The sequence below is a fragment of the Emydura macquarii genome, unplaced genomic scaffold (genome assembly GCF_026122565.2).
Source record: "Emydura macquarii macquarii isolate MOO-44397 ecotype Brisbane River unplaced genomic scaffold, CSIRO-AGI_Emac_v2 contig_3287, whole genome shotgun sequence".
Classification (NCBI taxonomy): domain Eukaryota; kingdom Metazoa; phylum Chordata; order Testudines; family Chelidae; genus Emydura; species Emydura macquarii.
Window position 1 is genome coordinate 7,414,812 of NW_027133424.1, and position 15,326 is coordinate 7,430,137.

Genomic DNA, 15,326 nt, shown 5'->3' on the forward strand with positions numbered 1-15,326 from the left:
TCCCGTATAAGGGGTAGTGTGGAGCTAGAAGCTACTCCAAGGAGGGCTGGAATGGGTTGGGGGATTGGAATTGTGCCCCAGGAGACACAATTGCTCCATGGAACACATGGGGTGCCCATGCTGCACCTTGGTTTGGTCTCTTGGCCAGTGAATAGGGATGCAGGATCATAGCCCTGTGATTTGTGACCCCAGGGGAACACAGATGAAGCCAGCCCTTCCTCCTTATAGACTAAAATGATTGTTTGAAGACTCTGATGAGTATCCCCTGGAGAACAGCATGGTGGATCACACCTTCCGCCAGTGGGGAAGCTAGAGGCTGATCTATTTGTCACTACTTGAACAAGTACTTTCTCCATCCACAGTGGAGGGGAGCCTGTAAACCGTTTACCATTATCTCTGGTAGCAAAGGTACTGACCAAGCTCGAGGGCAGGGCCAAGAATTGAATGAACTTGATAACCTTCTTTTGGCAGAGACAGATGGTTCTCAGCCCAATTGTGGATGATATTGACTTATCCAATGGGATGGGAACAGGCAATCTCGGTCTAGGCATTGCTCTAGATAGTGTAAAACTCCAGAGACATGATGTTTCTTAGTAAATGTCTCAAGTTCTCCTGGTTTATCCAAAGGAGTCCACCAAAAGGGTTTAAATCATCAAGGATTTACCATTTGGTGTGTGTGGATCTTCATGAATATCTTTAACTTGTCACTTCCTCCAGGTCCCATTCTTCCTTTCCCACAAAACTTCAAACAAACTGCTTGACTGCTAGATTTAAAGACAAATTTCATTCAAGTTCATCTTGGCAACTATTTTGGGCTATCATGAATTTGCTGAAGGGTAGACTAAGCGTCTCTTCAGCTCCCTGTCATCAGGCTAATGTGGACGTACTGCATTTGACAAAAGTCTTGTGTTGGATATTAATATAATCCTAACAAAAGTGATGACTACTGTTTTTGAGCCACTCCTTTCCTACAAGCTCAAGTTTCCTACATTGGCTTGTTTATTTCCACCTCTATGCCTGTTTGGAATACATTAGGCATAGAGATGGAACTAACCTTGAGAAAGTTATTATGGAAGGAATGATGAAGGATCATCATAGTAGGGGACGACCAGCGATGCGATAGATGGATGGGGTGCAGCACATCACTGGGAGGTTAGCTGCTGAGAGCTCCAAGTTAGTGATGGATTGTGAAGGCTTCTGGAAATTCTGCTATGATGTCACTGATATTCAGGCATGAATAAGTGGATTTACTTACTCGCTTTATTGTGTTGGCTTATAGGGGATGAGTGAGCTACAGGTTCTACTGGCTGATCAACCTCATACCAAATTTGAAAAGAATAAGATGGTGCTCTGAATACATCCTAAACTCTTTATTGAAAGTAGTGTCAAGAGTTCCAACTTAATGAGCCAATCATCTTGCCAACGTTCCTTCTACTTCAGCTTGCTCATCTCGGTGTGGCTTTCCCAGGTTCAATGTCACAAGGTTCTTGGCTCTTTATCTAGAGAAGAAAAGGGCCTTAGAAAGTCCACCTGGTTCTTTGTTTCATTTGACTTCAGTTAATGGAGGCCAATAGCTACCGCGGTTTCCGAGGGGAACAAGACTAAATGGCTGGCTGATTTCATTTCTCACTGCAGAGGCTTGGCAGGCCTGCAATCTGATGGCCGTATTGAGGCATGTTCTATTTGGGTCACAGCAACCTCTAGAGAGGAATACCAGGTCAGTTCATCTGTGATACAGAACCTGCTTCTGAGACGGAGTGACAGAACATTCATGCATCCCACAGTTTTGCTTTTGTTTGGAATGTCTGTTTTGATTGGTCACTTTTTGACTTTTGGTCTTTTTATTAGGTTGAAATTGTTAAACTTCTCATTACTGTAGGGATGTATTTGATCACTTCCAGATTTTTATTTTACTTATCAGTAATTAAAATTCTTCTGAGCTGGCTACTTTACAAAACCACAGCCTGCTATGCCCCTTAGTATTCATTGTTGGACTTCTATGGGTTTTTATTTGAATGGAAGGAGTTATGCTGTAGAGATCCATATAAGTGCCATTCATAATGAAGCATGTTATTGCACGTGCTGGTGCCTGTGCATATCTGCTTGAAATGTAAATGTCTCTGGATCCACAAGGTGGTGCCCAAATGAAACTCCAGAGTGTGATTCTATGGGGAAAATAGCTCATGAACTCTTTTTACAGGTTTTTCTGAACAACATTTTATTCTTGATTTGTTTTAGAAGGAGAAATAATAGAGGATTTATTTGTAACATAGATTCAAAAAAGACTTTTGTCCTTAACCAATGAGCTGTGGTTATTTGCATATGATCTGTTATGTCTTTGTACATTAAAAATAGAACAACGCCCCCCCTTTCCGTCATCATTTGGGCAAATAGGAAATGCACTAGTAATTTCGCTTGCTAGCTTCTTCTGTTGGGTATTTATAAAACTAAGACACTGGGGCTATGTCTACACTGACAGCGGCAAATCAGTGAAGACCCACTCAGTCGATCCAGAAATCGATGTATTAAGACCACCTCCTCAAGTGGCGTAGTGCTATGTTGACGGGAACGCGGTTCCTGTCGGCGCAGTGAATTGAAGACGGAGCGCAGAACAGAAGCACAGAAGTCGACAGGAGTTATGCAAGTTTTTTGCGTAGTTTGCGTAACTCCGGTTGACTGCCCCCGAATCTCAGAGGGTATGTCTACACTGCCGAATAAAGTCGACTTACTTAAAGTTGATTTTCACCCGTCGATTTTTAGAAGTCGCAGCAGTGTGTACACACCACGCTGTTTGCGCAGGTCTTGTGCGTCCACACTCACCATGCTTATTTCGACTTTCGAAGCAGTGCACTGTGGGTTGCTATCCCACAGTGCAACTAGCCGCGGTGGCTGTTGGGACGAGTGTCATCATCCCATGATGCAATGCTTCTTCTCCCTCCCTTCTTCCCCCAAACAAACAGGACAATTATTTTCGCGCTGTTTTTTTACTCCACGCACTCGCCATTGCTGTGGAGACATGGAGCCAGCTCAACTCTGCACTATTATTGTGAGCATCACAAATACATCGCGGCTTATCGAGTATTTTTGAAGTAGAGCAAGAAGTCGAAGCACAGGCAACAGCAATGCCACCAAGACTGCCCTGCTACAAGCCATCGAGCAGAACAATTCAAATGTAACGCATCATCTGCAGTCCGTGGAATGCCAGTTCTGGTCCCGGGAAACAAGCACAGACTGGTGGGACCGCATCGTTATGCAGCTGTGGGATGATGATCAGTGGCTGCAGAACTTCTGTATGCGAAAGGCAACTTTCCTCGAACTGTGCTTGGAGCTGGCCCTGTCCCTGAAGCGCATGAACACTCACTTGAGACAAGCTGTGATGGTGGAGAAGAGAGTCGCCATTGCTCTGTGGAAGCTGGCAACCCCCGACTGTTACCACTCGGTTGGGAATCAATTCGAAGTTGGTAAATCTACAATGGGCACTGCCGTGATTCAAGTATGCAGAGCCATCAATAGACTTCTGCTATGAAGGATAGTGACTTTGGGAAATGTGCAGGGCATAGTGGACGGGTTTGCCACGAATGGGGTTCCCAAACTGTGGGGGGCCATTGATGGGACGCACATCCCTATCTTAGCACCTGCCCACCTAGAAACCGAGTACATAAACTGCAAGGGGTACATTTCCATGATCCTGCAAGGCCTTGTGGATCACCGGGGTTGTTTCACCGACATCTATGTGGGGTGGTCTGGGAAGGTGCATGATACTCACGTATTTCGTAATTTGGGGCTGTTCTCTAAAATGCAGGCAGGCACTTCTTTCCCTGACCAAAATATTCACATCGGGGGTGTGGAAATGCCCATAGTGATCCTGGAGGATCCTGCTTACCCCTTGCTCCCTTGGCTAATGAAGCTGTACACCGAGCACCTTGACAGCGACAAGGAGTATTTTAATAACAGGTTAAGCACTTGCAGAATGGTTGTAGAACGTGCCTTTTGGTGTTTAAAGGGCAGATGAAGGATTCTTCTCACTAGGCTGGACATGACTGAGAAGAACCTCCCTTCGGTGATATCTGCGTGCTATGTTCTTCATAATGTGTGTGAAGCGAAGAGTGAGAGGTTCCCCCAGGGTTGGGCTGTGAAGGCAGAAAGACTGGCCACCAATTGTGAGCAGCCAGATGCCAGCAGTACACTGAGAGCTAACTGCGGAGTGCTTTGCATTAGGGAAGCTTTGAAAACGAGGTTCTGCGGTAAGATGCAGGACTGATTTATGTTCCTGTATGTTGTTTGCTTTGCTAAACATCCCCCCCCTCTCCAAATCGATATCTGTACCCTCCAAATCCCTCCAGGACAACATATGATTTAATAAAGAAACGTGTTGAAATGATGCAAACTTTTATTTATGAACATTCAAGTCATGGGGGAGGAGAGGAGTGTTCATTCACTGTCTCAAGGGGTAGTGTGGTTGCTTGCTGGCCAGCTGTCAGTGGGGCCACCGCTGCTTTCTGCGCGCCTCTCCCAGGGTGGAGGCGAGCACGTACTGCAGCCTGGCCATTCTCCTCTGAGACCTCTTGGGGGTGCGGGAGGGGCAGGGGCAGGGCAGCACAGCCCTAGGTGGAGGAGCAGTATGTCCTGCCTCTGCTCCTCCTGAAGCTCCACAGGCCGCCGCATGTCTGCCTGGTCGCGCATGATTCGCAGCATCTCCTGCGTGGTACTGCGATCATGCGCCTGCCTTTCTCCGCAACTCTCCCTGTCCATGTCCATATTCTGGGACAAGGTCAGCCGCCACGCTCTGAGCTCTGTCTCTGCGGCCACAGAAGCATTTATGAGCTCTCCAAACATGTCATCTCTTGGTTTTTTTTCCTCTTTCTAATCTGCAATAGTCTTTCCGCAGCATTTCTTGAGGGTTGGGCCAAGGCAGAGGTATCTACAGAATGAAAAGAAAGTAACAAGGTAGCCATAGTTAGCAGACTGAAGAAAATGATACAAGTGCAACAATGTAGACAATACTCGCCATGCAGTGCACCTGGCAAACACAGACCCTCATTCCGTTCCTAACATCCCAGAAGAGTCGGCTCGCTGTTCCCTTACAGAGATGGGAAGCAAGGGGATCTGTGGACAGTGCGGGCGGGAAGGGTGGTATATAGTCTCTGCTTAAACCAAATAAAAGTAATCAAAGTTTTTTGGTAGGACACTGCAATGGGGAATACAAAGGTACAGGGCATCTGCTGTACAGCTTGGGTATTTTAAACATGTGCCGTGAGATATCAACTGATGATTATCGGAGCATATCTCATCACATAAATAATCTGTTCTGTGGGTAACCTCCCAGTAAAGTCTGATAAACGCTTGAAATCCTCTTTCTGCCCTTCCCCCCCCCCTCGCCCTGCCCCCAAAAGTAAAAGGACAGAACTGCTAAGAAGAAAAAAAACTCACCAGATGTGTCTTCCACGGGATCATTATTGCTGTCCTGTGTGCTGCTGGACTGCTCTGGGGTCAGGAATAGGTCCTGACTTTCAGGGAGAACAGACACCCCGCTCTCCTGCACCCTGCTCTCCTCAGCCATCTCCTCCTCATCCATGCAGTCCTCATCATTGTCCATAGACTGTGACCTGGCGGAGGTATCGATGCTGCGGGGCGGCACCGTGGTGGGATCGCCACTGAGAATTGCATGCACCTCATCATAGAAGTGGCTTGTTTTGGGCGAGAAGCCAGAATGGCTGTTAGCTTCCCTGGCTTTCTGATATGACTGACGCAGCTCCTTGATCTTTATGCGGCACTGCTGCTCGTCCCTCTTGTGTCCCTTCTCCAGCATGCTCTGGGATATCTTCCCATAAATGTCCAGATTCCTTTTGCTGGCTCTGAGCTGAGCCAGAACGGACTCCTCGCCCCACAGACTGATGAGATCTAAGACCTCTGGTCGATTCCATGCTGGAGCGCGTTTGGGCTTCGCAGTAGCCATGAGGGGTACAGCGACAAAGCTCTCTCCACACTGGCAGCACAGGAAATGAAAATTCAAATGTTCCCAGGGCTTGAGGGGAGGGGACATGTCCAGGTAGTGTGACCACAGTACAGAACAGCACAAATGTCCAGAGCGGTCACAATGGGGTATTGTGGGATACCTCTTGGAGGCCAATAAAGTCAATTTAAGTGAAGTTGTGTCTACACTGACACTAAATTTAACCAATAAATTCGAATTAGGCACTACGCCACTTGCAGAGGTGGTCTTATTAAGTCGACTTTTGACATGACTTAAGTCGACTTAACTGTAGTGCCAGTGTAGACACAGGTGTTCGGAGATAGATGTAAGTGACTTTACGTTGACCTCCATCGCCAGTGTTACCTCGGGCCTAGTCTAGTGTAGACAAGCCCTGAGAAACAAAATCTGATGAGTGACTGAGCTGAAGGAATGTTTTAATACCAAAATTACACTTTTCCAGATTGCTAGATTTGTTGATATTTGGAGTGTGTTGAGAGGTCAGTTAATGTGAAGATGAAAATCTTCTGAAGTAATTCTTGACCTTTGCCTGATATTGACTGGAGATTATATATAGCAACCACTTCCTCCTTCCTCAGTTTTTATCCATCTTGTGCCCCTGAAGCCAGTTCACTGTACTTCATGAATACGGTATTGTATTTATTTGTTTCATTGTTACTATTGACTTGTCTCAGACTTGCCCCACAACACATTAAAATATTTTTAAAAATCATTCTTCTTACAGACCATCAAAAATGTGCTGGAACTGTACAAAACAGAAGTGGTCCAAGGCCCAATGAGCTTCCAGTCTAATTAGACATCAACAGCACAGGTCTTACCAGAATATATATGGAAACTATAAATGAGCAAAGGTCAGGCCTTCATGAAGTCAGTGAGTTTTGTGTGAATTTGTTTTCCCGCTTCTACATTCTCCAGTTGCAGGATTAGCAGTGAAAATCAAGATAAAGTGAGATAAGGCAAGGGTTTTTTTTCATTTAACTGTTGGTACTAAAAGCATCTAAACTGTAGAACAGTGGTGTCTGCCTTCTTAGCCTGAGGGCCAAACAGTATCTTTAAAAGGCCTAGAGACCATAGTCTTGGGGCAGTTTCTTTGCCCTGTTCAGTTCTCTTTGCACAAAGGGAGCAGAAATCACGTACAAGTCTTCTACCAGCAGGCACAAGTTAAATAAAGCATCCCCCAGGTTGCACTGACTGGGCTGAGAAAGAGAGGGCTATAACTTGTGGCTGGTTCTCAGCATCTTCCTATACCCTATGGTGCCCTGTATGGGGTAGAGAAGCCAAAATTCTGATAGATACCATCCAAGACTCAGACAGAACCAATTGAGCAGGTATTCCACTTCCTTTGGGCCTCTCCCAGCCTGGCAGGGAAGGTGAAAGGAGCAGCCGGTGCTATCAGAGTTGCTCATAGGGCTGTAGGAGAAGGTGCCTCTTGTTTTCTTCACTGAAGTAATGGAGCTGATTCAAACACTTATATTTAAAAGTAGCAGGATGAGGTTCAGGGAATATGGGATATTGCCCCCCCCCCCCCCCCAGTTTATACACCTACACGTCACCTTAACACACCCCTCCTCAAACGCCACAGTTCAGAGCCTTAAGGACCACAAGTTGGATGCCAGTGTTGTATATATGGGTAAATAATGCAGAAGAGCTTCTCCAATAGTACACACATGGCCTTCGGGGAGAAAACACAAGGATTTACTGTGTGGGAGAATTTACCACATTGTCCTAGGAGCAATTCATGTGTTTCCAAAATCCTCTTGTATGGTTGGAAGTGACTAGAAAGAACATGTTCAAACTATGAATGGATTTGATGCCTTTGACCATTAGTGTCTGTGGTCCATGTAGTATACTCCTGGAGTGTCTTAGAATGTCTGATTGTAGTACAACTGGCAAAACCTTCTCATCCGCTTGTCTCAGAAATTTGGACCCCATAAATGGACTGCATGTTGCTGGGGAAGCTGCTGCCTTCTTGGGTGAGAGCAGAAAGGAAAGGAACAGAGAGACCCAGACACTTGTCACCCCATAATAGGAAGGAGCAGCAGAGCTGTTGCTCTTTTCCAGGAAGTGAGGTGTAGTGTCACTAGAGCAGCAAGGTTTATCTTACCCCACAACTGGATGGGAGGTCAGTCTGTTGCTCACTCCAAATGAGTTGCAGATCCTTTAGAAGCGGGGAAGTGGAGCAAGGCGCAGAGGGCCTAAGTAAAACAGAGGAGTTGGAAGTCTGAGGGTCTCCTGTGTGCCTAGGAGAGCAGCAGCAGCAACAGAGAAATCCTGCAAAGAGAGGAGGGGGGACAGCATTGATTGATTGTATAATTGGGTTTTTGAAAGCGATAGAACTTAATGTGGAAATTTGTCAATTAACTATGTCTGGCTTTTGTTGGTGTAGCTGAGCAAGATATTTTTGCCAAGACTCATTATAGTGCTCAACTGTGTGTGGGAGCCTGTGTGGGGGGACGGATGTCAGGATATTTTTCAAGCCCTAGTTATAGTATGTGTGTAAGAGAAAAAGGCTCCTGTATTGCCTGTGGGTAGACATGTCACTTCAGAGATCAAAGGGACTTACGTTGGAAAGCCTAGCACAGGCCATATTTTCTTGTGTGTGGCAATCAAAGGGTACGAGCTATCTCCTTTCCATCCATCTGCCTTCCCAGTGTTCAAAGGATTCATTTTATTTTGTAGCAACTCACCAATCACATTCGAGATACATTGCCAGCCTTCAGGAGCAAACTCCAGAGCCAGCTGCTTTCTATAGAACATGAAGTAGAGACCTATAAAAACTTTCAACCAGAAGATCCGACTAGAAAGACTAAAGCATTACTGCAGTGAGTGTCCGCTTTCCTCCTCTGTTTTTCCATGGATGTCAAATAGTCTATCTTGCTTATTTAAGCTTAAAGTTTAGGACGTTGATGTTTTTCCAGTGAAAGGCAGACATAGAAGGATGCTTATACACAGTCGTAAACTCCAGAGGTTAATGTGGCTGCAAGCATTATAACATTTTTAGCCACTTTCCATTTTAGAAAGATTTTTCCAGAATTCATTTTAATAGTCATATAAGAACATGCTGGGCTGGATGAAAATCTTTTTACTTTGTCCTACCCTGAGCTTTATAATCTTGGGCTGTGGTTTGTGTACTTTGTGCTAAACTGGAACCCGCTGGAATGCTGGGTGTGGTTCAGGGAACCTTTTCTCACTTTTTAATCAAATACACATTTTCTTCACACAATTGCCTTTGCGTCAATTGCTGTTTACTATCATAGGGTTCCCTTCTGGGACTGTATGCTCAGTATGAGTACCAACCTATCTGGATATTTATATGAAGCCATACATAAAATCCCATTAAAAATAGATGGTGTTTTTAAGAGAGTAAGCAGTATACATTTATAAAGAGACTTGAAAAACCTTATACTTGCTTGTGTCCTTTGGAAGTGGAGAAGTATGTGTAGGTACCACTGTTAAACCTAGAAATATAATTCATTGGCAATACATACAATGAAATAAAAACGAAATAAAAAGCTTAGCTTGCACATTTTAAAGTTTTTTGTTTCTGTTTTGAACTTTAAGGATGGTTCAGCAGTTCTCAGTGGACTTTGAAAAAAGAATCGAAGGATCGGGGGATCAGGTTGACACAGTAGAACTATCTGGGGGTGCCAAAATCAATCGCATTTTCCATGAGCGTTTTCCTTTTGAACTAGTAAAGGTATGTGTCTGTCTTTCCTTCTTGCTTTGAGTTGTGTTTTTATATTTTCATATTCATTTTGATTGTGACAAAGTGAAGTTATGTTTCCTTCGAAGGTGTTCTAACAGGAAAATCCTTAATCAGAAGGAGTAACTTACACAAAAGGACAGAATTATCACCAATACACAGGAAGAAGTTTATTTTTATTTCTGGCTATGAACTCCAAGTCACAATCTGAAAGTTGTTGTAGTATGCATTATTCAAAACTCAATCGTAATCTTACATTATTTTAAAATGGCTCAATTGTTCACCTTCTGTCACTTTAGCAAAAATATTTTCCCCTTTGCTCCCTACTATCTCAATTTCATTTCCAATATACTTTCAAATTTGTAATGAATTAATCTTATTTTGTAACAAATATCTCTTCTTGCACTTACGTTGCAAAATTAGTCTTGTTTGAATTTAGCTGGTACATGTGACATCCTACATTTCTCACTCTGCATGGACAAATGTCAAAACTAACTGTCATGTTTCGATATTTATTCATGTCTGTCTCTTTTCCCAGCTCTTACTATTTTCCCTATCTTTTCCATTGTTCTATCACAGTTGGTTGCCCTCCTTATCTTCCTTCTGGATAGATGGGGCAGGTAAACAATTGCCTGTGGTGTAATGCAGATTCTCTTGTTAGTGATGAGAACTTAGGTACCTTTTTAAAGTTAGTGCTGTGGAAAATAGCTATTAGTTCTTGGCTTTTTTGCTAATTCTGTTTAGGGTGCAAAACAGGCAAGCATTCATTCCCAGTTTCTCATTGTAGAAAAAATTCAGGTTTTGTGGTGGAAAACTCTTTTTGCCTGAGACACCCTCTCTACTCTTCAGCCAATCAGTCAGATAAACCATTCGGGGTAGGGGAGTGTAGATCAAACCAACAGAACTTCAAAAATAAATAAATGGAACACATTTCTCCTAAATTGTCCATCCCCAAATCCTACCATGAGTGTGTTTTATATGGTCTCTCTGCTTGTCTAGTAGGATGTTCTACAGAATTGTTTTGGCCAGCAGTTAGTCTGGAATGGAAGCATAGTCCAGTGTGTCTAACTCCCAGCAGTTCACCCCATTGCCTGTAGTACTGAACTGTTTAAAAATAGTTTGTAAATATACTTTTTGTTAGTGTGGTTAGTAAGTGGACATCAGCTACCTGCTCAGTCTGTTTGGGAGATTGAGCTATTCAGCTCTGTTCAGTGAATTAATATTGAGCAAATGTTAGTTAAAAGCATTGGTGTATAATATGACTTTTTTTCCTTTGATTCCTCTAGATGGAATTCAATGAGAAAGAACTGCGGAGAGAAATAAGCTATGCAATCAAAAACATACATGGTATCAGGCAAGTGCTTCCCATTTCTCCAGGTTCACACACATCTACAGAAAGCATAATCTTGTTAATCCATAAACACACTCATCACCTTCTCATCCACCTGGCAGTTTTTTTTTTTTTTTTTTTTTTTTTTTAATATAGCTGTTTCTCTTCATGCCTGTATTTTTAACATAGCCATGAGCATGGTGGCTCTCATGCCCACTAATTTACAAGGAGGTACCAAATTCGTCTGGGACTTATGGAGAGATCATATACAGAGCAAGTCAGCACAGTTCTTCTGGTTGTGCTGATCGCTGGTGTCAGAGCACCTTCTTATAACACAAGATTTTCATGTAGCACCATGGCTGATGGAATTGGTGTAATTGGATTGGAGGCCCAACATTCAGAAAAAAGAGTGACTCTCTATCACTTCTTTGCTTGGCTTTAGTTGCCTACCATTTATATTCTATATCAATTGAAAAACTATATTAAATTGTGACACTCCTGGGTTCCACCCAGACCAGTAAGGGATTGTGTCACCACCACATGCCCTGTGGCTCAGAACCCTGATACCCACAGTGGATGCACGGTGCTTCCACCAGCCTGGTTATTCCTTGCAGGGTAACACCAACAGCTCTTCTAGCCCCATGTGTCCCCCAAACAGTCTTCCCTGTAGTGTCCAGTCCCTCTCCCTGGAACACTCACAAAACCGTATCCAGTTCGCCTCTCCTTTTAAAGAGATGGTACACAGCAGCCTATTTGTTAACTGGGGTTAACACACTTTTCCCTTCAATATCAGCACTGAGTTGGTTTATAAGGACATAGACTTAAGTGATATTAAGTAGAAGGAATAAGCATAAAAATGATCACAAGCAAACAAAAGTGAAAATATGTTACTAAGACAGAAATTCAATGAACTAGATTCTTTTGTTCTTACTAGTTCTCTCCATAGTTGTCCTTCCAGTATAGCTCACTAGTCCTTAGCCAAGATCCAAACACAGAATTCAAAGTGCTTGGTTTCTTTGTCTCCACAGGTGAAGGATAACTTAGGGGTTTGCTCCCCCTCTCTTTATAATCCAGTAAACCTGGGTGTAGACACCATGCTGGCTTCTCTCCTGCTTGTGATTTTTACATTGTAAATAATCTCAAATTTGTAATCTGAACATGCACATTGTCTTTTCTGCTTTCTAGAGGGTTCTGAAAGACAGCAAGGGTACACGTGTTGCTCATGAGTGGGGATGCATATAAGCAATTCTGTGGTCATGATATTTATCCAGAAGGTGGCATGTAATAAATCATTGGAAAACTAATAATTCACTGATCATTAATATTCTTGTATGATGCATGTACAGTTAACCTACAAAAATTATACTCTACGTACATCTTGCAAGAATATTAATGATCAGTGAATTACTTTTCTAATGATTTATTACACCCCACCTTTTGGATAAATATTGTGACAACAGTGGGTGATGTGCACTGAGTAAACATTACAAAGACCTTTAACACAGTTTAGTTATGAATAGAATTTCATTCCTTTAAAAAAACAAAAACAAAAAAACCCCACCTATTTTTGTCTCCTTCAGGAATTGCTTATATAGATTTCCCACTAGTGAGCAGCACATGCACCCTTGCTGTAACCTCAGAATTTTCTAGGAAACAGATAAGGCAATCCAGATAAGGATACAAACTTGATGCTGTTTTTGAGCTTGGTATTGTAGACACTATTGAAACTCAGGGCTGTTAGAATTTGGAATGTTGATACTGTTGTAGGTGGACTGAGCTTCTGTCATTGAAGGCTGGCTGCCAGAAGACGTAGGCATCATACATTAAGGATGTGAGTGCAGGATTGGTTCAACGTCAGCTCAGACACCGCTCAAAATATGGCATTGATACAAAGCTGGGCAAGCTTGTCTCACAGTATAGAGTGGATGCTTTCTGGTTTTGCTCTGTTGAAACTTTCCTATTTATGCCTCTTGAATCATGTTATGATCATGGATATGACCATTTTCTCAAAGTGCTGAAGCTCTCTAGAAAGATGAATTCTGGGATATACAAATAAATATTCCCATATGTGTTCTATTTATTCCAGATTCTTCATCATTGGATACCTATTCAGCCAGTAAAGGTGTCATATTTGTTAATTATGGGGGGAAATAAGCAAGTGCATTCAAAGGTGTATAGGAGGATGGCACCCAGTGGCCCAAGGGATTGCGTAGATTATACTGGTACCTTTCTGCCAGGCCTTGTTGGATTATTGGGCTCCTTCCTGTTGATGAAAATTTGGCCCACGTCTATATATTTTTCTGTTTCTACCCACGACTCATGAAGTCTCAATTGATCCACCTTTAATTATATTTACTGATCTTATGATTAAAGGAACATCACAGTAATGCTTCCTGGGAACATGAGTCACAGGGCTTAGTTTTCTATGGCCTTGTGTGACTGCCACCATCTTGGTCCCCAGCTTGGGGATTGAACTGGGGAACTCCAGAGCTGAAAGCATGAACTGCTGAAGCTTGAGGTAAAGAGCCAAGACTCTATAAATGGGGATGTAACAACTCATTGTCACGGTTTCAAGATAGCTGTATTTGTGTTTTCCCCTCTGGGGCCTGCTGAGGGCACCCACTTAAAAGTTTCCGGCTCCCAGCTGCCATCTCTTCTGGGTGGAGACCCACATCTCTCTCCCTCTTGACCAAGGTTTAAGGCTGCCCAGCTCCCTGCCTTACACTGTGATATCCCAGCAAGCCAGTCTGCCTAAAAAGGCCAGCGCCTGCACTTTGCATGCTCTCAGAGGGCTCTGAATAGTGTAATTGGCAGCAGTTCCAAGTTACCCCATAGCTCTTTCCAAGCAATCACACTTACTCTTCGGATAAAAGCATTACAGAGAAAACATATATTGAAAACAAACCACTGCTGTGTGCATGCTAACACTTACTAGAGATCACCCATCAGTTACATAGGGCCACTGTAGGTCAAAGTCCTTCCAACCCTTCCACAAGGATTGGAGACCCCATTGGACAGCAGGTCCTGTCTGTTTGCTGGACTAGGAAGAAGGCCTTGAGAAGGCCCTGACAAAATCCTTCCTTTGTCTCTTGGTCTATGGAGAATCCAATTTGAACTAGTATATGTGAACCTTCCCAGGAGGTGGTACCTCTCTGTGTATTACAATCCGGGTGATTTGCCTTAGTCACCATCCACTGTTTTTGGTTCCTGGAGGAAATGTTGCAGCCCTTCTCCATGGAATAGAACACAATCATATGTAAAGTCTCCCAAGGATATGGCAATACTTTGTCATATCTGTCACACTCATATCCTCTGTGGATCAGCACAAAGCGGGACTTGTAACACGCTCATCAGTGGGTTACACTTGCACCTTGTGTACTTACTTATATCTGTTCAGACTTGGTAACTTTTTACACCCACATTACACAGGCGTTAACTCAAGGCAACAGAGATCCAGAATCAAAGTATGTGACTCATCTACAACGAACTTGTTCTGCTGGCAGAGATGATTCCTAGGTCAACTGGATTGCACAAATTCCCGGTTACAGCTTGCATTCTTTTTAAACTAGGGGAGACTTTTATAACTACATTTTCCTGGCATTGGTAAGGAGCTGTTGTTTTTAACTGTTGGTTATTTGATACCACCAGAGCTTTACTAACTAGACAAAGTTCATTCCTATGTCTATTTTCTGCAGGAAGTTTCACTTTCATGATGTTTCTCTCTCATTTTTTACTCTAGATGCCTGTTGATGCCCCCAAAGGACTGTATGAATTCCCTCTGGGGCATATCTTGGGAGCTTTCTAGTGAAGGTTATGACTTAGCATCCATCACCTGCTAAAAACTGCATAAACACATGATATGGTATTATTTGTAAGGGGTTCTTATTTCTGTGAGCCTAATGCATGGACTCTTTATTTAGGCTCAGAATGTGACCTGTAGAGCATTTGATGAGGACAGTTTATTGGACTCTGAAAGATGGCTTATAAACACTGATGACAATCTCCAAACCATCCAGGAATCTCATGGTACACAGTCTTTAAAATGTTTCTGGAGTACAGTGTATTCCTTGGCTCCCACCAGCGGTGATTTTGATAGATGACTCAGGCGTAAGTTGGGATGCCCACTTACACTGTCTTTAGGTAGATGGTCTTTCGAAATCCATGAAAACCTAGGATTACAAACTTCTTGGAATCCAAAGCAATTTGGCTGGTATTGGGAACTTTGTTTCCTTAAATCAGTGACAAATCTGTGCAGATTTTAACAGACATCACCACAGCCATGTATCATATTCACTACTGGG

General features: G+C 43.2%; 1 protein-coding gene across 1 annotated transcript in view; it reads left to right on the forward strand.

The window, feature by feature from the left end:
• Positions 1-15,326, forward strand: part of DNM3 (dynamin 3) — a 234,943-nt gene that overhangs the window by 3,299 nt on the left and 216,318 nt on the right. The window contains exons 4-6 of the mRNA XM_067532436.1: positions 8,672-8,814; positions 9,554-9,689; positions 10,982-11,049. Of these exons, the coding sequence (XP_067388537.1) occupies positions 8,672-8,814; positions 9,554-9,689; positions 10,982-11,049 (347 nt within the window). The remainder of the gene's footprint in view (positions 1-8,671; positions 8,815-9,553; positions 9,690-10,981; positions 11,050-15,326) is intronic.